Raw genomic sequence first — 26,367 nt, forward strand, 5'->3', positions numbered from 1 at the left:
CTCTCACTTTTATTTTTAACTCATTATTTATGCCTTTATTTCATTGGTTTCATCTTTCATTGGAAACACTCTTCTGAATAGAAATGTTAAGTCTTAAGTGCCAGGTGTTAGTGGAGTTGTACTTTAAAAAAGTATGTTACCTCGTTCAGGTTGTTAGTTTGTTTCCTTGTGCATATGATAGAATCTGATTTGTCCACGTTTTTCTATCTCATATAACAACCAACATTTAAGACAAAGTGTATGTCATGGTATAAAATTATATGGGTTGTGTTGAATATGAATATTTATAAAATCGTATTAATCACTGCATCATCTGATAAGTCAGAATGAATGTTACAGCTGCATAAATTGTCATGATCAAGGAATGAATGAACAAAAATTGGAATCTTTGTTGTTTTAATAATCCTTAAAACCAAACATTGCCTACACATAGCTATATGATGTTGCATACAATGTGCTGGTGTCATGACTGCTTAGCATGATGAACCATATCATAATCAATATATTTACAGTTATGCATTAAACCATATTGAAATTAATATAGTTACAATCATGCAGTAAACCTCGTCAGAGCTGATAATACAAATAATTTTTTAATATTTATAAGAAATATATGATGTGTATTTTTGGACATATTAATAAAAAATTAAACAACTCTTATCTTTACAGTTTCTTAACAGGAATTATATCTCGTGATTTTGACACCAATGAGATTTACAGTGATGCAGTTCTGATGATCATTCATTTGATGCAACATCGTACTTCCATGTTAAACAGTAGGTCAGGACAAATATAAGGATCAGAGAGAGAGAGAGAGAGAGAGAGAGAGAGAGAGAGAGAGAAATCTCCTGCATTATTATAATAACATGGCTTTCTGAAAAGTTTCTGTACTGGTTATATTTTTATGATTACTGTTGTATTTATTTAGAAGTTAGCTATCAAAGTTAGAGTATTCCATGAATACAACCCAGGTTATCCACCGCCCAGTAAGATTTGTTTTTAATATTTGGTAAAATATATTAACAGATATGTTTGCAGAAAGACGATTATAGAGATCACATATTATATGCCATTTGTTATGGCATACGTTTTGACATTTACAGAAAGAGTTGTATCAATTTCAGCATGAAGCTATGTGATATTTGAAAGTGTTTGCTGTTATTCCCAGAGATATTTAGTTATTAAAATTGCCCTAAATTTTCATAGCAAGAGTTTTTCTTAAAATATGTTGGATGACCCAAGAAGTGGAACACAGTTTAAATGTTTTACTCGTCTAAATCTGTTATATGCCCAATTAAAAAAATTGTTTGTGTTATTGAGATAACTATTACAAGAAAAACTAATGCAGTTTTTATCGTATTCATTTGTAATGAATGCGCATTTGTTTGTAAACATAAATGATTTTTTCTTTCCTCTTTCAAATAAAGTTTACATGGTAGTGTTAATATCAGTGCAGATATAATGTATACAGCCACTGTTATTGTTAAACTTGACTCTATTCTTGGAAGTGTTTATAAAAACATTAACAGAAAGTTCAGATCATGGTTTTCAATAGATGAAAACTTTCAGTTTACCTGAACCTTATCTACGTTAATACGACTTTGTAATTTTTAAAGTGTTTGAAATAAGGGTATGAAAAGTGGAGGAAGACATTTTATTTATATATTTTATTATACAATTACTCTGAATTACACTAAATTATACAAATAATGCTGTGTGGAATTTATTGTGGATGTTGATGGCTATATTTTAGCAAATAATTGGTGAACCACATATTCAAATAACCATATGTTTGAATTGGTTAGAACCAATGATGTCATCAATGGTATAATTATGATGAATGTTAAAATAATTAATAGGCATGAAAGTATATTTCTCACATAAAACTATTATTTTACAAATAGTATTTGAACAAAGATGATCATGTATATTGATGATTGCTAATGTTCTTAAAATTTTCTTCTGTACATGTACTGTCAACTTGTTGGCATCGTGAAAGGTTCTGTCGATGCTGCCAATATTTCATCATTTGCAGGATCAGGTAGTTGTAAATATATAGAATGTGACAAAATAAAAAAGACTACAAAAAACAAGGTGATGTTATATTAAAAAATTATATGTGTTTAGTGACAGTAAAAAGAAAATAATTACAGGAAACTATGATAGGTTACTATAGTTACTATATTATACATATCGGCAGAAACAGGCTCTATATTTCTGAGTGGCAACAGTGGTAAATAACGGAGAAGGTAGATATGGTGGCTCTGTGCTCAACATGATGAATTCTCAACCAAATTACATAGGGTTTCAATCCTTACCATCAAGACCAGCCCAAAGTGGTTAATGTGGTGTTTCAAAGTAAACATTACTCAAACACATGATTGTGCATTGTCGGATCTATGTTAATTTATTAAAAGAATTTTTATTTGAATTTCATTTTTTATTTGACATATGTTTTGAGGAGTTTCAATGAATTTATTTGGCAAAAATCTCAAAGTTTTCTACTTGCTTTGAATAAAAATTCTGCTTGCAGATTAGAAGAGCTGTGAACTGATTCTATGTATCCATGTCAACTAAGCACAGACATCTGCATGCACGATACAAATGTACAAGTTGTAACCAGAAATTAAAGGAATGGTGAGCAATTAGAGATTAGTGGAATGGTGAGTAAAGGAAACTAGAGAAATGGTGAGCATTTGGAAACTAGAGGAATGATGAGTAAATTGAAACTAGAAGAATTATGAGCAATTTTCTCAATGTTAGAGATAAATCTGTAATTATAATTAAACACAAACAAACAAGCAAATTTAAAATAGTTGTGGAGATAGTGTGAGCAGAATGATTGGCCAGCAGGCATATCTGATGACGACAGACATAAAATGTTCTACATTTCACAGCAATCTTCTAAAAACTACAATAATAGCAGCTGCATTCACAGAATTCTTTGCATCAAGGTCAAAAGGGCAATATCAGAAAATTCAATCTGCCAAATACATTTCTCAGTATGTGAATCATGCACAAGGTTTTAGAGCAGTCAGTTAAAAGCTACAAGGCAAAATGAATTTGCATGATTCTGTCCTAACCTACATTCAGCCGCAAAAGACAGTAATCTGACACATTGGGAGAAGAGTGATTCCCCATAACATGTACAAAGTGTCGAGGCAATCAGTTGAAACTATCTAGATGTGTTCACAATTTTTGTACTCTGTATCAGGTTCCAAGGCAAACAAAACACTAACAAAATAGGAGCACAAATATTAGGCAATATGAACACTTTTGCAGGATAGCTATAACATTGCCCATCAATTTTACATTTTTTGCATTTGTTTTTTCAACTTCATCTTCGTATGTTTTATCAAACATAACTCTACAAAATGTCAGGTCCATGAAGATCTCATTATGCTGACTTAAAATGGATAACAGAATTATATATATAATAATAATAATGAGGACTTTGTATAGCGCCTAATCTTTAGAAGCTCTAAGCGCTTTACATTATTAGACAACACCTATAAGACAAAAAAAACATAATAATATTATTACAAAAACAAACACCATAAAATTAGAAAATCATTAAAAAATAAAAAAAAAACATGCTGAGAATATTTCAGGTAGGAAACATTATTAGGTCTTTAAGTTTGTTCTTGCAGTCGAAATAAGTGAGTTTTGAGAGCCCTCTTGAATGTGATCACTGTGTCTTTGTGTCTAAGTTCAGTGGGCAATTCATTCCACGTTTCTGGGCCCTGGTATGCAAAAGAATGCTGTCCATATGACTTTGTTTTCATAGTGAGAATAATGAGTATATGATTCTCAGAAGAGGAGTGTAAGTATCTTGCTGGTGTGTACAAATGGGTGAGATCGAATCGATATGTTGGACTAGAGTCCGACAGTGAAATGTAGCACAGAGAACTAATTTTGTGTTTGATTCTGGATCGAATGGATAGCTAGTGTAGGGAGGGTAAAGAGCAGCGCGGAGGTGTGCTCTGATCGTGGTAATTTAAGTATGATCCGAGCAGCTGTGTTTTGAACTGTTTGAAGTTTCTTGAGTAGATATTGACATGAACCAGACAGAATTGAGTTACAATAGTCCAGTCTTGAAAATACTAATGAACACACAAGTGTTTTAATGGCATAAAGTGAAAGATATTTGCGAATATGTTTAACTTATGAACAACATTTTCAAAATTTTTATCCTTGCAGGCAGGTTACTTTGGAACAAAGATGTTCCTGTTTGAAAGAAATACTCGATTGCAACTATGATAAATAAAACTATCCTGTATCCTAAGTTACTTTATTAATTGGCGCTAATTTATAGAAAGAAATATGGGCGTTGTTTATCGCAAAATCGCCGTTGGTGCTGTGGCTTCTTAAATAGTTTTCTGTTGCCCGACATGAGGATGATAGTATATGTCAAGATGCCTCTTCTCATCTAGATGTTCAACCGTCTTTGCCATGGTGCTTTTAGCACTTCTCATACTGCGCTGTAATGTCTGCATGCCACTGGGTTGACCATTAAGAGAAGATTGGGATGACTTATCGTTTACACTGTACTTGTCAGAAAAAAATTTTTCCAGTTTTTCTAAAATGGTTACTTCCGACTTGACATCTGTTACATCATCTTCGAGGACATCCATTCTCATCAGATGCCTTTTCATGATCCTATACTTATTTCTAGACCTGTCGTATGTACTAACTTCAACCTCCCTGGATACCCTTTTGGCATACTGGTGGGTACACTTGTTCGGTAAAAGCCCCTCAAAGAAAAGGATGACCGCTAGTTGCTGTAGATGGAGGTGCATGTCAGGAGTAAAGTTTTGAAGAAGGTCTGTACACGTGGAGGAAAGAATGGCGATTAGTGCATTAAGCATGAGAATGGTAGTCATAATTATGAAAGCAACAAACACTATTGAGAGCCACACAGGCTGACTGGAATCGGAAATTGGAATATCAGCAACGCCTAGAAAACTTTTAAAGGTCAGCATAAGCATTCCCTCCCAGCTGCTATAACTATCAGTAGTCTGACTGTTAGGGTTATGAAGGAGCATAAACATTGCTGTCGAAAAGGCCACTATTTGGAGAGCTATAATAAGTGCAAAGCGTGTCATATCTTGTAACAATATTCTTTGAATCAAGGAGGTGAAAAAGCAGAAAAAGCTGTTGGCTCGAAGAAAGAAAAGCAACAGATACCAGCCCAAAACCACTGCAGTAATCAAAAGCATATTGTTATAATGAGTAGACCATGTTGCGCCAAAGTCAGATATAATGCAAAGTGCAAATAGAAAGAAAAGAGCGTGAAAGATTGCATTTGCATATGGGTTTAAAAATGGTTTGTGAGTAAATTCAAATTGTCCCCTGCAAATCTGCACAATCCTAAAGCACCCTACCCATAGGTACAGAGGCGAAATTATTATCATGATGATGGCATATATAGCAGGGAACCATGCACCCATGCCTTGATTGATGGTTACCGTTCCCTGACTCTTCACCCTCTCCACAGCTGCAGCAGTTAATAAACCTATTAATGCAAGGTGGATCAGCAAACCAATGTAGAGGAATTTACGATAGAGTCTCCATTTCCTGATGATCATCCACTGTATTGGTCGTATCTGCATGAATCTCAGTGATGTTTTATATGAATGATGAAAAATCAAATCAAAAACCGATGGGGCACTAATTTTCTTTTGAGTAGGTGGTGCTTTTATAGCGCTGTCTTTCAAATGCTCATTTATTTTTTCGTTATCTTTTTGCCTGTCGTGTTCGTTCAGCTGATGATCTATATCCGTCATGTCGTAAAGCTTCACGTCAAAAAGCCCTGACGAGTCATCCGAAGTGCAATATCCCTGTAGAAAAGAAGATTAATGTATTTTAGAGCAAAGTTGGCAGAAATGTCGGGATGAGAAAAGCATGAGTGGATCTGTCGAATCACTCATTATAGCACGAGTGAGCGGATTTATATATGTTTGTGTGTGTATGTGTGTGTGTGTGTAACATTTAAAACAATTATTTTCACATATTAGGTTGCATATTTCTTTCAGTTTGTCAAATTTATATTATGTTACAAAAAGTTTACCTATTTATTTTAAACTCTCAATGAACAAGATATCATATAAGGTTCAACAATCCCCATCTATTCTCATGACTGAAGTACTATCCTTAAGTGGTAGTAGCGGAAACACAAAGGTAAGCAATTTTTATAGTGGTTTTTGTTGTTGTTGTTGTTGTTGTTGTTGTTGAATGATTGCATAAGTAGCACGTGCAGAGAAAAAATACTTGTCTCTGTACTCTTTACATATAGGAAACAATATATTACAAAAATTACAAAAGGCTGTATGTTATGACAATATATGTATATATATACTGTAGCTAATGTGTTATTCGGCAGTTTCTTGTTTGTGTTTAAATTAAGTTACTTAGATGGCAAGAAAATTACTCAGACTATGTGGGATTTTTATTTTTACCTCGTCCATAATGTACTCGAAAAGTTCAACCTGTCCATTTTTAGCAGCAAGTATAAGCGGTGTTTCTTTATTTTCATTCACCATCAATAGCAACCTTTTGCAGCAGTCTTTCTTCTCTTCGTTGATGAATTTCATCATTTCTATTGCATTGTCTTCGTGATCAGGAAATATGTTAACGTAATTCAGAAGAGAATGACAAAGATTGTCACCAACACTGTTTTGTTGGTAAACGTCAGTTTCCTTCTGTTCAAGTAATAATTTCACTATATCCTTGTTGTCAGTTAATACTGCAATCGACAGAGGTAATTGACCCATCATAACATTGTTCTTGAAACACAAACCTGTGGCGTTTTGCGAAAATAGTTCTTTGACACCTCTTGCATCTGGCATGTCATTACTTGCAGCATTGAGTAACATTTCCACTAGCAATTTGTTTTCCTTAGCGATGGCCATGTGAAGTGGTGTTTGGCCACAAAAGTTTGGAGAATTATCCCTGTTGCAATATATTAACTTGGGGTATGTTGTTATTATATAGTGAAGAACTCGCTCCTGAGCACACCCCTGAGCCCAATCCTGAGCAAGCTCATGACCACGCTCCTGAGCACACCTGTTATTGTCATTCTGCTTCCCTTTGCTTAATTTAAACATGGTGATCGCTTTATGCAAAACTGTCACATAATCATGATTCTTGCTTCCTTCTTTAAAAGATGGACACTTTGCAAGTATACCCAGTTTCCTTTTAAACTTTGATTCATCTTTTTCTGTTACGTCTTCTCCTTCTGGAACTTTTCCCAGTCTGTTAATGTATTCAAAAATGGTTTCATAGAGTTTAACTTCTCTGTCTTTACTTATTGGAAAGCTGTGGGACATCGTGCTAAAGTGGTATCTTTTCTTCTACTTTGGCACTTTCTGCAAAATATCATGTTATAGATACACGAGAACATAAACAATGTATCGTAAATATCGGCTGGACAGTGTTCGAATAATTTTGGCTTATTATGAATTCGTAAACATGTAACCAATTTAATCAAGGACTTCGAGATTATTTTCCCTTGCAGATAAAGTTCATGTAGCTAGCATTCTAATCGGTAAATAATAATTTAGTGATTTTCGTTGTAACAATAATATTTGTTACCCCAAATCAATAAATTTTCTTAGTTTTTGATCATATGGGTGACTTCATTTTAAATATGTACGAACATAATTGAATGGATGTAAGGTTTCCAAATATGGAAGATTGCACCTACATACTGTAGACCCATTTAGAAACCTGAAACTGTTAGACAAGGTAGGTTAGAAAAATACATAAAAATGCTGCATAGAAATATTAACCCCGCAAAAATGTAAACAAAGAAGCATGGACATGATTTGGGGATCGAATAGAACTTTTGGCAACGATATATGGAAAAAGATTTGAACAACAAGTTTGCTTCAACAAGTTTGTTGATATTTTTCTACTTAATATGTCTTGATAATTAATTAAATGTATATATATATATATATATATATATATATATATATATATATATATATATATATATATATATATATATATATATAGTCAATTCTGTCGTAATGGTAACCTGAGTTCAGCAGTCACTTGGTGAAAACATTAACAAATTTCCCATATAAACGTCATGCAATCAGCGGTCGCCTGTCATCCGCGGTCAGCGACGATGTGATTCTTCTCAAAGCAGTGTCTTCCATGGTCAATGGAGCATTTTAGCAATGTATGCAAATTGAACTTATTTTGTTTGATGAGCAATGGATTGGATATGTTAAGGTATTTTACCTGAATCAATGCCTAAACGTTACATTTTGATTTTAATTCTTTCTGCAGTGAATCTAAAAGGTGCCAACATGTCGGATTCGAAAGCAAGGTGGTTTTAACCCTACAGGAGGTATAATGCACTATGGATACCCCTCACGGTTTAGTAGTCCGAGTCTCCTCTGACCCTTCCCACCCCATCTGTGATATTGGGGTGTGGGGTCTGAGTCAAATGCATATAAAAACAAATTGAATTTACCACCAAAGTGAGCTCGATGAATAAGGTAGCTGATTACCTGCAGGCTTGACAGACTTAATCGTTGTTACATAGAGTCACATCTGCCTGAAATCAATAGGAAACTGAGTTAGTTTAAGACAAATTGCAAGTATTGTAATCGTTATGTCTTCAAACCGCTTACACTCTGGAGAAACCTCAGCGTTGATCTAATTTGACCAAGTACTTGTCATTTGCACTACTAGACACATCACTTAACAAATCTCACAACATGCATCCATGTATTAACGTGATAGCAACAATAAAACCAATTACAATGTTCCTATACAAAAAGTCTTAATATTAATTGAAAGTCACATACTGTTTGTGAAAGAATGAAATGACACATACTTATCAACATCTGTATTACAAGTACAACCATCAGACACCTGTCGCAGTCGCAGCAATTTGGAGAAAGTCCGATTCATCAAGAATGGAGCAGATGTCAACGATGTATTACGCGACTTCTACGTTGATATGAGTTTTCTGTCTGATGAATCAGGCTTTGTGTTGGTGAATTCCAACTTCTTATATGCAATAGACTGTGATCCTTCACCTCAACATTATTGTCTGAATATAACATATTGGGTGAAGAAGGCCAGAGGAAAGTCGAATTAAAGTTCCAGGTGATACAAACAATAACACCGGGAAGCTCCATTTCATTCACTAATCACAGAAGATCGCAAACAAAAGTCGAATGTCTTCTGATTTCTGTGAGTTTGAGCAACCGATTAATCCATCAATTGATAATTACAAGAAGGCTTCAACTGAGTAATTATATGTAGGAGCCGTTTCTGTGATGCAAGATTTTGCGAGCGAGAGAGAGAGAGAAAGAGGAGAGAGAGAGGTGCGCATGTGTACAGTTGTAGATTTTTATTGATTGCTGCTAAATAGCGAAATGCTAAATAAAATATTGTGTATTGGTAGCATACTCCTACTGCTAATAATAATACATGTCAAATAATGCTAAATATTATACTATTCAGTTCATAGTACACTATATATCAGAGGCATACCTACTTGGCACCCGGGCCGGATCCTTCCTTTGGCAGCCCCACACATAAATTTAAAATGTAAAAACACAGAAAAATATATTATGTTTGCAAGCACATTTGAAAACATTACAGCAATGTTATAAACAAATAAAAATAATTTTACTTTGGCAAATTTTTCATTTGCTTTGGAAACTTGTGTTGCTATTTCAAATCTTCCTGATAGCACCCTCCTCCGCAACTGTCTATCACGCTCATTGATGTTATTTAAGATTACATAATACGTTTCAGGTACGTATGTAGTTGTCAACAATGTCTGGAAGGAAATCTAATTGTCGGTTATTATTACCGCTGGTGAATCTTTCCCACATGTGATTTTTGAAAATTATGTTAAATATTTCTTCGACATAGTTTCTTGAGAGGATAATGAGTGCTATACAAGGTGCTGGGTTTTTTAAGCCACTCTGAAACGGTTTTGTTATAAAATACACTTCTGTGATCTGCTCAGAGTTTATGAGGCTTTCATGTAGCTATGATTTTATACAATACAGTGTTTCTACAATGGAAATTCCTTTATTGAGAGGAATAACTCAAGCATATTTACTAAAGATGTCGATGACTGTCATGACATATGGAAACGTGTGTTGTACACGATATAGTCTCACACCAACGAGATCTTCTGACCATATCTTGTCTACGTCCACGTCGATTACTCTACGTTGTGGAAACCTTTTGCCTGTTGATTTATGCAGATCTTCTGCTTCCTTTACACCTATTCCCAACTTATGTTTAGAGCCAATGATGCCTCTGACGAGAGCTCGGTCTGCATGTTCTCTGAAATGCTTTGGCTTGAGTGTTTATACGTCCCTCAGCGTGACCCAATCGCATTTTTCTTTAGTGCTGGGATGATCTCGGTAATAGATATCGCGATGCAATTGACATCGTTGCAGAATTGCTGACCTGGCAGCAGCTGATCGTGTTCATCAAGTTGTTTTAAGGGTTTCCATGGCCCTGTATATTTATGTCTTGGCAACGTCCTTCCACCACGAGGTCTAGGAAGTTTTCCGATGACAGCAATGACATCCATAGTGCTTCCGAGAATTTGCTGATGTCCACATACTTTACAGTCTTCCTCGCACATGTTTCGATCTCGCAGTGCCTGTAATGGTGCATGTCGTATACAAATCCATGGCACTGAGCTTTACCGGTGATGATGTGTTCTTTTTTGTTTTGAAGCACACATGCTACAACTCGACTTGATCACGTGTCTATTATTTTTGGTGACAATCTCGAAAGGGTCGACACCCTCCGTTTTGGCTTTACACTTGATACACCACACGATCATGATGACTATATGAGGAGTGGATATTATTTTGAAATTTGAAAAACAACTTTAACGGGAGGTTGTCCCTCCTGTCTTGTTGGATTTAATCAACGCAGTACCATACACAGGCTGATCTTTAGAAGAGACCCCACATAAAGAAGGAGAGGCTAAGAGATGTTCTCAATCGAACTTGTTGAAGACCTATTTTTCTTATGTCTTTGCCTCTGGTGGTGCCTGGCAGTTCGATTCCTTTCCTGATGCCAATCAATCCTGGCAGGAAGTTGCAGCGATGTCTGTGAGCAGAGGTGTGATAAATTCTCCCCGTGTGGACAATTGTACCGCGGATTAGTCCAGAATGTATCCTTTCCGAGCTGTTTTATGTTTAGCCACGGAAGTTGATTGCCGCTTGGTCAGCATCAGCAGACCAAATCCGAGGAATGCTGAGACTTTCAAGCGGATAGAAGCAGGTTTTTTTATGATTGGCAGCGACAGCGATACTTTTTTATGCTGTGGAGACAGCGTTACTTCGACTGGAACGTACGACATGATGACATTATATGAACAGTAATCATTTTTTCGTTTTCTCTTATTGTTGTAACCTAGGGCGGAGTATACGATAGCTCGTTTTCGACGAACACCGTTTCCAAGGGTAGCTTTTTGAGTAGCTCCGGTGATAAATGCCGTGGCTTCAGCCAGTCCTAAGGGTCCAGGATGTTAGAGTATAAGTCAATAGCAATGGTTTTGATGGAGGGAACAATAGCGGTGGCAAATAAATCATCTTCGTTTCGGTGAGATGGCTTTTGTCCTGGGCATGGTTGTCTATACAAGGATATTCATTTTTCTATTGGGCAAGTCCAGAGAATGTGCATCGGGAAGGGTGTGATTTTAGGCATTCACAAGGACAACCACATCATGTTGAATTGTCCATCCTCGATTCCCATTGAGTTGTGCACGTATTGAGCGGGTAAGTCTCTTTCAGCAGCAGCGTTTGTTTGACATATTTGATCTTGATACGAATATCTCGACATACGAGGAAGATTCTGAAGAGAGAATGCAGAATTCAAATGTCTTGAAAATCTCCTGACTGGCATCGGTTAGAGTTCGTTGAGCTGCGAATCCCACGTTTTAGGTAGAGTTTCGTGCTTGTACCAGCGTAGAGAAGATATAATTTCTCAACACAGCAGATCCTGCAGCGTTGGCTGTCATGTCACCTAAAAGATACGCATCTGCTCATGCAACGGCTTGTCTGTGTATGATAACGTTAGCAGCCTATGCCTCTGTCCGTGCAGAGGCATTCACTGGAATTGCACCCGTGCAAAAGTCTTTGTTGACTGATGATCCCTTGGTGGTATCTCTGAACCATCACATGTTAATAGCGCACGATAACATGTAGTCATCGCTGTATATGATAAAGTACAGGATGGTACTGACTTCGGGTAGCCAACGATTTCTTCCTTTGTCTTATTGTTCAGTTGGTACTGCAAATACTTGAATAACGTCCACCTGTTATTTTGGAGCGTGACCCGTACATTGGCCACACAACACGCTAGTAGTTTTGTTAGTTTGTAATATACGTGGATTTCCAGAAAAGCCTTATGGGAAAGAAGGTGCGTCTGGGTACTCGATGCTGGAATCATCCACGGGGGTATCAGAGTTTAAACGACGATACTCTGGGTTTAATCTCGAATACACGATGATATGATATATTACTGTTATAAAAAATTACCATAATCTTTTGAAGCCATACCAGGATATAATGACACGCAAAGGTGAACTCAATGTACTTTGCACACCATTCTTTCGAGGTCCTGTACAATTTTTCCAATCTATCGCTGCTGATCCACGCTGTTTTCTTAAAGAACCTGTTAAGCCTACCTGAACATATATGCGGTCATTGCTGACGACGTCGATTACTGAGTGGTCACCGGGATGTGTTTGCTGGCTATTTTTCATCCTACTTCCCTCACCGCCGTAGAGGTAACTCCGGTGGGTACAACTTCGGTTGACCTTTAATGGTACGTGAGCGGCATTTGTGGCAGTCCCTGGAAGAGCTGCTTGTACGGAAAAAACAGCGTTGATAAAATTCAACCGACCTTATTTCCGCCGATGTACAAGTGAATGTCTCATAGTATATTTAATCTGCTATCACTTTTAAGGCATTTCTGCGTCTCACATGTAGATAATAGGCTATTGTTTCGTTATTGTCATCGACAGTATTTCCGGATTGATGTTTTAGACACATGGTGTTTTCTGAGATCGTGTAAGTGTTGGTGATGGGATAGTAAAAGAAAGGATTCGGACGAAGATTCAAGAATGAGCCTGGAGGCACGTTAATCGATGTGGAATAAATCATAGTGGAGGCTGAGCCTACGGAAGAAAATGGTCCCTGCGCAATCGAGATGTTGGTGATGAGGTTGTTGTCATCGGCGATATTGACGGGCAGATTTCCTTCGTACACCCATTTTGAGTCAAGAGTCGGCCCCGCACTAACACCCATGACGCGAGTCAGTAGGGTAAAGTAATTAGGTTTGAGTTTAATGTTGGCCATGACGTCTCATTTGGAGGTTATATGCCGAGATCTTCACGTCGATGTCGGTGATATTGTACCCGCCGGGAGAGATCGGGATTGTTTTTTATTTAAGCGCGGCAACCCATGGTAACCGATACATTTTTGAGGACATCCTCGCTATGACACGTGGTGATCTTTTCAAACGAATTAGTTATACGAATCGGGCAGGTAAAATTCGTCAAAGCCTTAGCGAGGGCAAGCCGGAACGGCATGAAAAGTCTTAAAATCCTCTTTGGAGTTCCACTTTGCTGCGGTTTAGCAGTCCTTGAATTGGGAGGCAGAGATGCCACAGAAATGGTCTCTAGCGATGGCGTCGACGTCTCGATTATCCAGCCCTGAAAGCAAGACATATCATCCCGTGTAGGATGTATTTTGGCACAACTTAGTACGATTGAGTCAGATAAATATTATTTGTGCATTTGTGCTGCGAATGTGGGAGTGCACAGCAAGCTTAATACGAGAGCAACTATGGCCTTTCATTTTGGCACTTTCGATCGTTCTATCTGACTTGGTCGAGATGATAGTGGCATTTGCAATTCAAACTGTACATTGATTTCTCATCAATAACTACATTTGCTATCATCTGATGAATGTCAACGGTAGTCAAATTGTTCGCTACCGAACTGCCACGATGCAAAACCAACAGTTATATGGACTTTCCACCACTAGTAACAACACCGAGAAGACGCATAGGATTTTTAATGGCCAGTTCAACTCTTTGGGAAACACTTTCTCTTTCTTTTTGCCGGCATCCGTCCGTCTTCGGGAGTCGATGGAGGCGCTTCCGGTTGTTTGGTCTATCTGCACCTTCGCGAGAGACTGAAGAGTCCGACTCTACAGTGACAGTCTCTGTTGTACGTTCTGTAGGTGCTTGTTGAGGCTGTTTCCTCTCTTTGCAGCCAGGCTTGTGTTTCTCACTTCTCTGATTTCTGAACGCAATGTTTGACAGCTAGGCGCCAGTTGGAAATGTCGTCAGTACAGATTCCCCAGTCACTGACGTTGATATTTGCCGCCTTCATGTCTTAGTGCAGATATTGTAACGCAGATGAGGCCGTCCAATCAGTCGTGCACCTTCTGCTAGCCATATAGCAGGTCCTTGGGAAAGCGCCATGGGTACATTCTCTTGACGTAGTCGTGCCAGCCAAGGCGAGTTCCAGAACTTCTGTGTTGAGCACTTGACCTGCCATTGGATGTGCAGAATGTTTCGCAGGCATCGCAGGTGGAAGCTGAGTTTGGTCGATAAATCACTGATGTAGAGGAGTGTATTTAGTACACAGGCTTGACAGACTCTCAGTGTGGTCCCCTCATTGAGGTTGGGGTTGTTACAAACCCTGTTGTTCAGTCGTGCCATAACTGCCGATGAGTTGGCAATCATGCCGTTCTCCTCAAAATCAATGGAGAGCGAGCTGGTGATGGTGGACCAGATGTATGTTAAATTCTCAACAAATTTCAGGTCGTACCCATCGATTCTGCGTCCTCCGTCATGACGGTTGTCTTCTTCAGATTGATGATCAGACCATACACCTTACAGGCGTGGGAGAGGCGGCATACCAGCTGTTGTATACCATCTTCCGTATGTGATATCAAGGCGACGATGAGAACCTCTGTGACTTTAGTCTTAGGAAGGAGAAGGGCGTCAGCCCTGGTATGGATGTATATTCCCTCGCTGAAGTCCTTGAAGGCGTACTGGAAGGGCATAGAGAAGAAGATGGCAAATAACAACGACGCAAGGATGCAGCCTTGCTTCACTCCGCTGATGACTGGGAAGGCCTCAGATATTGTGCCATTGAAGCACACTGTACTGTGCATGTTCTCCTGGAACTAAGTGACGAAAGCGAACAGTCGTGTGGGGCAGCACATATTTTGCTGGAGCACGAAGAATGCGCTCCAACTGACAGGGTCAAACGCCTTGGTCAGGTCTGTAAAGGCGATGTAGAGGGGTGGATGCTACTCACGACACTTCCTCTGCAGCTGTCGTAGCGATATGACCATGTCTACAGCTGACGGACCGACACGAAAGCCATTGGGAATCAGGCAAGGTTATGCAAGTGTGCCAATGCGAGCAAAAGACTTTCCGACGCTGCTTGTCGAAGGATGGCTTTTCTGGGGTCTTCCAGGGTAGGCGGTGTCTATTTTTCCTCCACGTCTAACACGTATGGGATGGCGTCCAGGGCAGTTCGGTGACAACGTTTTGGGTTGCATACAACTCGAAATAATGCTCAACTCGTCGCTTCATCTGTTTCCCATGGTTTGTGATGACTTTGCCCGTTTTGGACTTGAAGGGAACGGTCTTTGAGGGGGTGGATGGGTCGCCTTCTTACCCTCGTACATGCTTTTGCATTCCCGGTGTTGGCAACTGCCTGTATACTGGTGAAGATGTTCAGTCAGTAGGTGTTGCCGCAGTGGCGCGCGGTATGCTGAGTGTTGTTCCTTGAAGTCCTTAGGGTTTGTAGAATACTAAGATTACGTGCAGCCTTCAATGCCAGGAGGAGTTTCCTCTTCGCCTCAATCACGAGCTTCATATCCTCCCAGTTTTCCTATTACAGGTCGACAGTTTTGTGCTCCTTCTTCCCCGTTAGCAGTGGGGGATGAATTGTACATAACGTAAGTGAAGGTGGGGCCTCTTGGAGTCTATGGTGTCATGAGGTGTCACTTTGGTGAAAGCCTCCTACAGTTTAGTGCTGAATTGCTGTGTTTTTATGGGTTGCTTGCACATCAGGTCTCCAGTGGTCCGTGTTGTAGTCGGCACAGTGCTAGCTGAGAAAGAGATGGGCACTGGCCAGTCCCGCACACCTGGTGCTGACGAGATATAGCTGGTCCCATTGGTGGGAACGTGGGTGTCTCCATGACACTTGATGGATCTCCTTGCATTTGAAGAAAGTGTTTGTCATACATAGGCTGTGGGAGCGGCACATCTCAAGCAGTTCCTGATCATTCTCGTTCATCTTACCCATTTTATGAGAGCCGAGACAGGTCGACCAATCCTCTTGTCAGTTCTCACTCTAGCATTGAAATTTCCTAGTAGGTAGACGCAATCAGTGTTGGGGATACTGGATATTACTTGACCCAGAGCCCCATAGATCTTTCTTTCCACGTGGGTGGAGCAGAGGTTTGGGGCGTACATGCTTAAGATATTTGATGGGCCTGAGGATGTTGACAGTCGGAGGGTAAGGATTCTCTCACGGCCTGATTACAGAGGCTCACTGAAGGAATCTATCGTGTTCTTTACAGCAAAGCAGACACCTTGCTGCCTAAGTTCGTCGGAGCGCTTCCATTGCCAAAAGAAGGCTTAGTTGGTCTCTCTGATGGTTTCGCGGTCGTCCAGTCGGGTCGCATGAAGGCGCTCAGTCGGGAAAGTTATCTGTAAATGACGACAGTTTCAACTTGCAAAACAAAGAACTTGAGTCTTCCTTTTTCTTGTCTGAGTCTTGCCTGGTGCAGAGTCTATAGCCCACTTGTCGAGATGGTTCTGCCATGGTTGGGCAGCACCTTAATGAATGTGGGCTGGACAGCTTGAGGCGGGTGGTAGCTGTCAAGTGAGACATGGTGATCTCTTCCACCGTCGGAAGCAACCCATGACGCTAAGCTCAACACCAATTGAGTTTCTAATTAGAACATGTAAAACTAATGCTTTCCTTGTTATGCCGTACCCTTACAACGACGCTGAATTGTCCTCTTCAATAGATTCACGAGGCCTAGGCAAGTTGGTATAGAGACGCAGCTGTTGCCCATTCAGCAGAATCCCCCACATCACGCAGCTGGTTGACCAAAGGGAACTAAGAGGACCGATACAACTTGGCACCTACGGTGGAGTTGCCGGAAAGACGTTGAAACCTATGTCAGACTGCCTAAGGGACTCCGACTCCGTAATTTCTGTCGGAGTTTGCCCCCTTAGTCTTTCCCGTGACTGGGTATAACCGCAAGGCAGCGCAAGGTAGCGATGGTGTGGAATCGGTGTTTAACTTTCCCTAGATGAGCTACCATCCAGAGTTCCATCTACCCAAAGCGAATCCTTTTACGGCGCCAGTGGCCCGCCGTCACCTCTTCTTCTGTTAGTAGAAATATGGTTCGCCAGACTTAGAAGCTAAGCCACTCGTGAAGGCCAGGAGCTGAATTTTAGTTGACAGAAGCGATCAGAGGAGCAAGCCGTATACGGTATTTCTGTAGGTGTGGGGAGCCTGACGCCCACACAGACCCCGGCAATTTCAACCTTGGAAACGCTATGTTATCCGCAAGATGTTGAATCCTAACAGGGACGATCACTATAGTTGAGGCAGCTAAGGTGGTTGTGACGGATTGTCCACCCACAGCCAACTACCAAGTCACAATACCGTATGAAGAAACAATGTGGGATATGTTCCAAATCTCTGAACAGACAGATAATCACTCAGGCATCTTCGTTTCAGCGTCGTCTGAATACTTGTCAAGGCTTATCTGATATTTTCGACAAATCTTGTGGTGGCCCGTGGAATTGGTAGCGATTTGACATTCAACGGCGTTGCTTCTAATTTTAGATACAACTTACCGAAGCTGTTGGGATCTGAAAATATAAGGTGCCAGGACGAAATAGTGGCAGCGAAAGAATACTGACGTGGAGACTCGACGCTTTAAAACCTGATGATGCCTCGAATGCCTTATATACCGGTACAGCCAAGACAGGGTCTATAGTGCTCGAATTTTTCATTGCAGTCTCAAGTACGTACATGAAATTTTCTGTAATTATTTTACGGCACTCACAGAAGACACCCCACCCCCCAATCTTGGCTTGAGGTATTTTAAGAATTTTGCTCTGGATGATCTTGTATCGATCATGGCCGAAATCGTACGCATCGCTATGGAGCTGTACCAGTTGTCGACGATGCTTATAGAGAGACTGCGTCGTACGCTTACAACAAACGGCACGTGTTTAATCAGGCCAAGAGAGTGAATGCGGAGTTGAATGAGGTGAGGAACACGGATAATCATCGTTGGAAGAGTCTTTTGTAACGATAGAGAGTCAGCTCAGTTAGTCAAAACTATCGAAGTCATGGTGCACGATATCATACACGAATTACACCCAAGCCTCGTAGATGCCATCGTGAGAACGGGCTATGTCAAATGACGACGATTTGTTCACAATGAAGGCGACGAGGCTCATAAAAGTGATTACGACTATATGGACAATTTGGTCACCCGAACACACTTATGAGGAGACTGAGCCCTGCGTAGGTCTGTCAACATGCGTACGTTTTCAGCAGGTCGGATTGGAGTACGAGGACACGGTGATTGTGCTAGACGACGACTCTGAAGGAGGTAACGCTACCAATGAGGCACTCGTGTTTAAAAACAGAAAGCCAGCGAGGCGCTTTTTTAAAAACGTGATCATATTTATCGTATATCGGAAGATCGAACCCTCTTATGAAAATTTAGAACATTTGTAGCCAGAGGAAAAATAACAAAAGTTGAGTGCCGTGTTTACGAAAGGAAGAGTTCTTCCACGAGATACTTTGTTTCTGTTCCAAAGGCCTTTCATGAATTGTTTGGTAAGATCAAGGAGAGAAAAAATGTCGAAGCAAATACTGGAGTCTATGGATTCACATAGATAGAGATTTTAAATTTTCAGCGATCATATAATTTGAAGCGTACACCTGTATCTTTAATACATTTCTATATGTGCTTAGGTACATATATGGAAGTCAGCCATATGCATTTTTATAATTTGCAAAGTATGTATTTTTCACTCTCAACAGTGCCCCCAATAACAAAAAGCTACGCATTTAATTCAATACACACAGTATGACTGTGAAATAAAATCGAATTGCTCAGACTTATTTTATCACTTCTATTCTATGTCCACAGTCTATGAGGTATGAGTAGGGGTACTAATATTAGGACTATTCAATTCTATGTCTGCAGTGTATGAACCACAATTTACAGTGCAGCATGTTTTCAATTAGGTCACAGTGTTGTCGGTATACTTTGATGTCATTACGAATTTCATATTTGATACCTCACCCACAGTAATTGTCAAATTATATAATTAAATTTCATAAAGTCTGGAAATCCAATATATAATAAATGAAAAAGGTCAATATTTTTTTCAATGCCAAATTATTGTTTTCTATATATAATGAAGGGACTATCAGATAGCATAAATTACTTCAGACTCCTTATAATGAATAAACGTAAGTAACAGAGAACAAAAAGACCTTATTAAGAAACATTATGAAGAATATAATTCAGAAATTTCGCTTTGAAAGTTTGGAACTCTTACGTCCCAGATAAAAAACTTTTTACTGCATTTGCTAAGTACATTTTGAATGGACTATTTATTTCTCACACTTTCCAAGCAATTTTCTTGTACTGACACAGATTTGTCTAGCTGACTGGGTTTCGCTTGGGCCCTTAATGGGTTAAATTTTTTCTTCGATCTTGGGTGGGTTGAGAATTTTGGCAACACTCAGCGGCATTTGCGTTAATGTTTATGTATTTACGAAACTCAGCAATGTATTTATCGCCAGTTCGTTTTATAATATCACTCTCGGGAATATTATGTTTATACACAGATGTAGCACGCGTTTTCTTCTCGCTATGTTCGTTATTTCGTCTGTCAATCGTGTATTTGGGGCAAATAAATAAAAGAACATAGTTTGTTAGTGCCGACAACACAAACGTCTCCCTTCCATCAGCAACTAGTTAAATGAGCCATCGTTGTCGAGGGACCTCCTATTCTATTTATACACTATGCGATTCCATTTCCCCATTTGTAGGGGCAAATATCCTATGCCACAAGTCAGCACAATGTCCTCGGTAATAGGATTCCATTAAATTCGTCGTAGTTCCCAATTTGATCAGAACAAGTTATAAGTTCTTTGCACTCCAAATCATCATGTTCATCTGCATCGTGTATGCCGAATAATTTGCAGTTGTAGAACATTACAGCGTCATTCACGGCCTTTTCTCCTAAACGATAAGAAACGTGACGAAAAGAGGTCGTCGTCTTGCAAGGAAACGTCTGCACTAGCCACTGTGTATTGTGGCACACAAGTGCTGAAGATTTCGATGACCAACGATTACAATACCGTGAGTAAATTATTCTGAGTAGCTGCTAGCACGTAATCAGTTCCACGACGCAACAATTATTTGAAGGAATAAAACAATACTCTGCAAAAGGCACAACTGGGGTATAATTTTGATGTAGTGGAGTGGAAAGCTGATGTTTAACGAATATAATAGATCGATTGTACAGAACTCTCTTATGATAGAGTGGAGGACTTAAAGGGTATTCACCACAAAATAAAAAACCCCAACATAAAGACAAAACAACCAAAAAACAACCCACCCACACCAAAACATCCCACCGAGAAGAATCTGTATAATCGATATATAAATATAACTAGCGGAAGAATAGAATATAACAGTAAGATAGAAATATAGAAGTGTATACAAATAAATATATTATGGAATCGGCACACCTTCTTCTGTGTTACGTATTTGTTCAATGTATTTGCAACACTGAACACTTCGAGTTGATCCTGCTTTTGTATATGTGTGTGTAATTAGGATTGTTAACGTAGCTTTAATAATATTTCAGCCATATTGCTACGATGTCTGCAATGTGGCAGTTTATAGTGATGTCATCAACCTGCAGACATGTGACATTATGTCCCCCACAGTAACATTATCCTGACACCAGGCCGACCAGTCCTAACACTAACCCCTTAATGCTGAGGGTCTAGCGAGGCAGCTGTTAGTACCAATTTTATAAGTCTTTTGTATGACTCGGTCGGGGTGCGAACCCTAGGTTGACGCTATAAGCACTAGGCCACCGGAGCGTCGCCTTATTTTGGAAACTACCTACAGCAAATATACATGCGAAAAACGAAAGAAGAACTCGCTAAATTTTGTTACATGTTTATTATATGCTGCCTTTCTAGAAATTCACTGATCACTATTACCAGGCCGTATATACCGTTTATGGACACTGGGGTACGTAACACCCTGGCCTCTCCTACTTCTTGTTCAAACTAAATTTTCCTCTTATAAAATTTTTAAAGTTTTGTTCGGCCAAGACCCCCTTACTTGCCCGAGCCCCGGGGATATATCCTCGGTCGCCCCATCCCCCTCTTGTCGGCTCTGACTATTACTCGAGCTAACGTATGTTATTTCGTTAAAACACATACGAGACGTACATACTAGCTTTGATGTCTATGTATGTATGTGCGTTTCTAGGCCTATTGGCGCTTTATATCGACTCATTTCGGGGATAGATCTTTAATCTGTGAATATGCAGTATAAAGAATCCCAAACTAAGCCACATTAGGACAGGAAAAATGCAAGATAGCTGTAAACTATAAATAAATACATACATTTTGGAATAAGCAGGCCTTCTTGTCAGACATTGACACAGATACTTATATGTGCAGACATGAACCCATCGGATGGACCATACTAATAAAACTCTCAAAAACAAACATGAAGTTTCAGTAACACACACACATGTTATATATATATATATATATATATATATATATATATATATATATATATATATATATATATATATATATATACGGACACCCACCCACAAAAAGCCATTTTTCATCTCATCCTCTGTGTACATATTTATAACATTCTTCATCTTCAAAATATACACTTACCCTAAAACACGTTCCGAAATTTAGAATTGAAAAGAAGAAGAAAGAAAAGTCAAACCACTCACACCTATACAAAATAACTTTTGTTCCACACGCCTCCTGTATGCCGGTATGATTCAGGTGGTAGGTAATGCCACGCCTCCTGTATGCCGCTATAATTCAGGTGGTAGGTAATGCCACGCCACCTGTGTGTGGGTATAATTCAGGTGGTAGATAATGCCACGCCTCATGTATGCCACGACTCTGGTATACTGGCATAATTCAGGTGGTAGGTAATGCCTTGCCTCCTGTATGCCAGTATAATTCAGGCGGTAGATAATGTCACGCCTTCTGTATGCCTGTATAATTCAGGCGGTAGGTAACGCCACGCCTCCTGTATCACGGCATAATTCATGCGGTAGGTAATGTCACGTCGATACATACCAAATCTTTAGAGCCATACACACACACATACACACACACATTCGTAAGGTCTAACATTTGCAGGAACCAGGGAACTTTAAACAATATAAATATTGCAACGATTATCATGCAGGTAACTAATATTGGATTAATTTTGTTTCGACAAAATTTTTCATGCTAGTTTCTTATTAACACAATTTATCCAGTCTTTGATAGTTTAGTCATGTGTCTATTCTGTGGATAGAAACTATTAGTAGGTACCAGTTGAGGAGTATCAATTTTCTTAAAATATATTTTAGTGTCAAGATTATATCCCTTTGAATAAGTTATTTCCCTTGCATTTTTTACATCTAAAAGGAATAGACTTTCTTTGCCAAGTCTACTTTTAATCTTAATTCATGAAGGGTGACTATTTTAAACTCTTTAATTTCTTCTTTAGAGTGAATTAAAATGAAGAAAATGTCATCAATAAATCTTGCTTAGAACATCGTAGATTGACGGTCTTAGCAAATATTGTATTTCTCCCATTCAGCTATATAAACGTCTATATATGAAGGGAAAAAACTTCTTCCAATATGCTCAAGAAACATTTTCATTAAATTTACAATTTCATTATCTAATCTTTGCGTTCAGCGTGGATAAATGTAAGTTTTAGAATATATGTTATTGCTTCGTTCTACTTCTCATTATTGAACTTCTGCTTTTACATTGCTCATGTCACTCAAACACGAAACACTCCTAGCTTTCTCATTTTCTTGTTCCATTGTTGATTTCATCAAGATAGCATTGAAACCTTGACATAGGAATGCACATGATGTTTTAGAAAATAACGCTGTTTTAAAGACATTTCTTTGCCTTTCCAGAGCATATCAAGTTTGCCTGTCGTTGAGACTCGTAATTATTTAAAAACAACCATGGGCAGGGAATTCAACACGGATAAGTCAGCCATTTCACAATACATGGGTACAAACTGACATAAACTGGATTGGTATTGAAACCATGTACAAACTGTAACTGATCAGTATATGTTCGTTATTGGATACGTTTAGAACTCATTTCTATCGATTTAAAAGAGAGATAATGATAATAATAATAAAGAGACGATAAAAACTGTACACAGTCGATTTAGCCTTCTGTTTGCAATTTTTAATGGAAGTCATATCAGTTTCACACTGCAAGGAATTAAAATCGTAATAACAGTTCAGAAGAATTATAGACTATTAGTAAAGGGTCAGGTAGGAACCAAACATATTTTGACACAAAATGTACTGCTCTATTTTTATTTGTTTAGTAGATTTTAGGTTTAGTAAAGCCCAAATCTGCTCTCCGTCAAGTAGAGATATAATCTGGATTAACAGAAATACGCGTCTTTGATATCTAAAGTAACGACTTTAACATGGGAACAAGAGTATTCGATCTTTAGAAAACCGATAAGGCAACAAGGAGATGATGACAAGCTTTGTCCGATCTTTTGGTATTTGCAGGATTACATTTTATAGCTTATCCTTAACTGCTTAAGCGTATAATTCCATACCAATTTGTGACTATAAAAAAGTTCAATGCACTTTCATGCATTTCGCAAGAGTCTCCAGCCAATAAAATCACACTGAAAAGATTACATTTTCATTTAAGATACTGTTAAAGCGTTCACATTCGGAGGTGTTGACATAAAATGTACTGCTCTTTTTCTATTTGTTTGACAGGATCCAACTATGTTGGTTATATTGGAAAATAAACATTACTTTAAAACTAAATATTTTCTTTTTTCAAATATGAATACAATTATACTTGTACGTCTTTAAAAACGATTGGATTGAAATAATAAAGTAAATAATACAACAACGGGTAAGCAGTAAGAGAGAAGGTCTTATAAAGCGTAAAGTCAGACTGAACTTAAACAATGGCAATTCTTTGCGAGCATTAGCTACGGAAGTGTCAACTTTGACATAACCTAGTTTGACATAAATCCAGAACGATTATTGCGTTTAAAAAAAGATAGACGTAATCGCTTTAATTGCTTTAAAGAAAGATAACTGTCGTAGACGGCCATCCGGCTGAATTGTGGATAATACATAAAGACACCGTATCAATCAGAAAGTATCTTTTAGCTGTTTACATAAAGGTTTATGTCATCGCAATAAACACCATCTAAACTATGCTTTCAAAGCTGAATAATTCCTTATCCATAATTTAATCAGTTTCGGAAGAACATAAACATGATACGAATAAAATAAAATACAAGGAATTGAAAGAATGGTAAACTCTGCAATTTGTTAACATATTACACAAGCAAGCTATTCAAATGTCCACTAAAAATTAGTTTATTCAGACACGTGGAAAACCACTGACGCACATGTCTGGTATACATGCATCTGCACCACACTATATTATCATCTGTACTGCTAATACGTAATCAAACCGCGACATCGTCATGACAACCACCACTATGATAGCACAACTGCAATAGTTGATTTCTGTAAAATTTACTATGATGCTTACCCAGTACTCAATAAGAGTTAGAATCCACGCATGCCCACAATTTTCCCTTCTCTTCCCAGATTAAAACCCCAAATTTCAAAGCAAAAAAAAAAGAAAACATGATTTACAAAAAGCATTTTAAAAAATATAAAAACAAGTAAATTTTATTAAGTTGTTAAAGGTGTCACATCTTTAAATGTTTCTTTTCAGTACCTCTTTGTATGTCATGCAATGAGTTCCGACTATATAAGGGATCAAAATAGAATATGTGATTTCCAAATTGAAACTTGTAACAGTTCAACATGTGCAAAGAAAGCACGTGATATCAATACTGTTCACAGTTATTCACGCCAATTTCAATAATGTTACCTTATTTTACAAAATGGTTTAAGGAGGCAAACCGAAACTAGTTACCTGGTCTTTGTAACAATTCGGCTTTAAAATTCACAAAATAAGTAATACTTGAATGACTTATAATAAAGCCCGCATAGACGGGTAAAGTTGTTTTGATAAATAATAATCATTTTGTTTCTTTAAAAAATCATACTTCATGCCTATGCAATGATTTATAATGAAGGCTTTGTAATACTTTATATATATATATATATATATATATATATATATATATATATATATATATATATATATATATATATATATATACTTCTAAAACGTGAATACATTCGAAAATAACGTTATAATTTACCAATAACCTGTTTGTTGGAAACACAGAAAAATATTGCATGCATTAACGTGTGCTACTATTCCGCCCCGTGATATCATAACTATACCCTATACGGTCTTGTCATTAATGTTATGTGTGTTTAAGTGAATAGTCAAATACGAACTGATTCAATTCAATATTAAGATTGATTTGAGAGAAAGAAATATAGAGATAATTGCGAAGTTAATATTATAAGAGAGTGACCGTCCATGAATGCTTTCATTCGTGTATGCTGCGTTTGGGTAAATGTTCCTTCATTTGACGGTTAGACGCTTAGATATTGAGATTATCAGGATATAATAAGATATACGTATTTCAGAGGCAAATACAAAATATACATAAAATACATGGAAGCGACGAAGAGAATAAAAAAATAAAACATTAATTTGCAAAGTACTGATGCCAGATAGCAATAGAATATAAATAATCAATTTATGAAATTAATAAAGGTACAAAATAATTAAGAAGAAATAATTAAAAAAATAGGAATGTTTGAAATATTCCCAGTTTTAACGATGCATGATCGGATTGGTAGATTTAAAAAAGATAAGGCGGACGGAAAAAGGAACACAAACAGAAAGCAAGTAGAGGGAAAATAAATAAAAAGGAAAAACGTAACATCATAATTGTCACCTACCGTTTACATCCAATGCTTTCTTAAATCTTGCTCGAGAATGGTGGAAAATTGGAGTCTCCCGTAACCGTGAACGTCCGTTGGTAGAATGCAAGTGGTAGGTAGTGC

At 38.2% G+C, this 26,367-nt stretch overlaps 1 protein-coding gene across 2 annotated transcripts; it reads right to left on the reverse strand.

Moving 5' to 3' along the window:
• LOC149792012 (transient receptor potential cation channel subfamily V member 3-like) lies at positions 1-26,367 on the reverse strand. 2 transcript variants are annotated; one of them, XM_089970505.1, is made up of 4 exons: positions 26,263-26,367; positions 8,523-8,569; positions 6,459-7,367; positions 1-5,840 (listed from the first exon to the last, which is right to left on the reverse strand). In XM_089970505.1, exons 3-4 carry the CDS (start codon positions 7,326-7,328, stop codon positions 4,368-4,370), a joined length of 2,343 nt encoding a protein of 780 aa, XP_089826631.1. In that variant the 5' UTR covers positions 7,329-7,367; positions 8,523-8,569; positions 26,263-26,367; the 3' UTR covers positions 1-4,367. The 2 variants fall into 2 exon arrangements, with proteins under 2 accessions (XP_089826631.1, XP_089826632.1); XM_089970506.1 differs by having other exon boundaries at positions 8,486-8,569.

The sequence above is a fragment of the Sinohyriopsis cumingii genome, chromosome 9 (assembly GCF_028554795.1).
Source record: "Sinohyriopsis cumingii isolate HCF-2022 chromosome 9, ASM2855479v2, whole genome shotgun sequence".
In the NCBI taxonomy this organism is placed as follows: Eukaryota; Metazoa; Mollusca; class Bivalvia; order Unionida; family Unionidae; genus Sinohyriopsis; species Sinohyriopsis cumingii.

What these genes read in the sequence shown, in the direction of transcription:
- LOC149792012 (XM_089970505.1), bottom strand. Translation starts at nt 7,328, where the DNA reads ATGTCCCACAGCTTTCCAATAAGTAAAGACAGAGAAGTTAAACTCTAT. An exon ending in TCGAGTACATTATGGACGAG is followed by an intron (nt 5,841 to 6,458) that starts GTAAAAATAAAA and finishes TCTTTTCTACAG; the next exon opens with GGATATTGCACTTCGGATGA.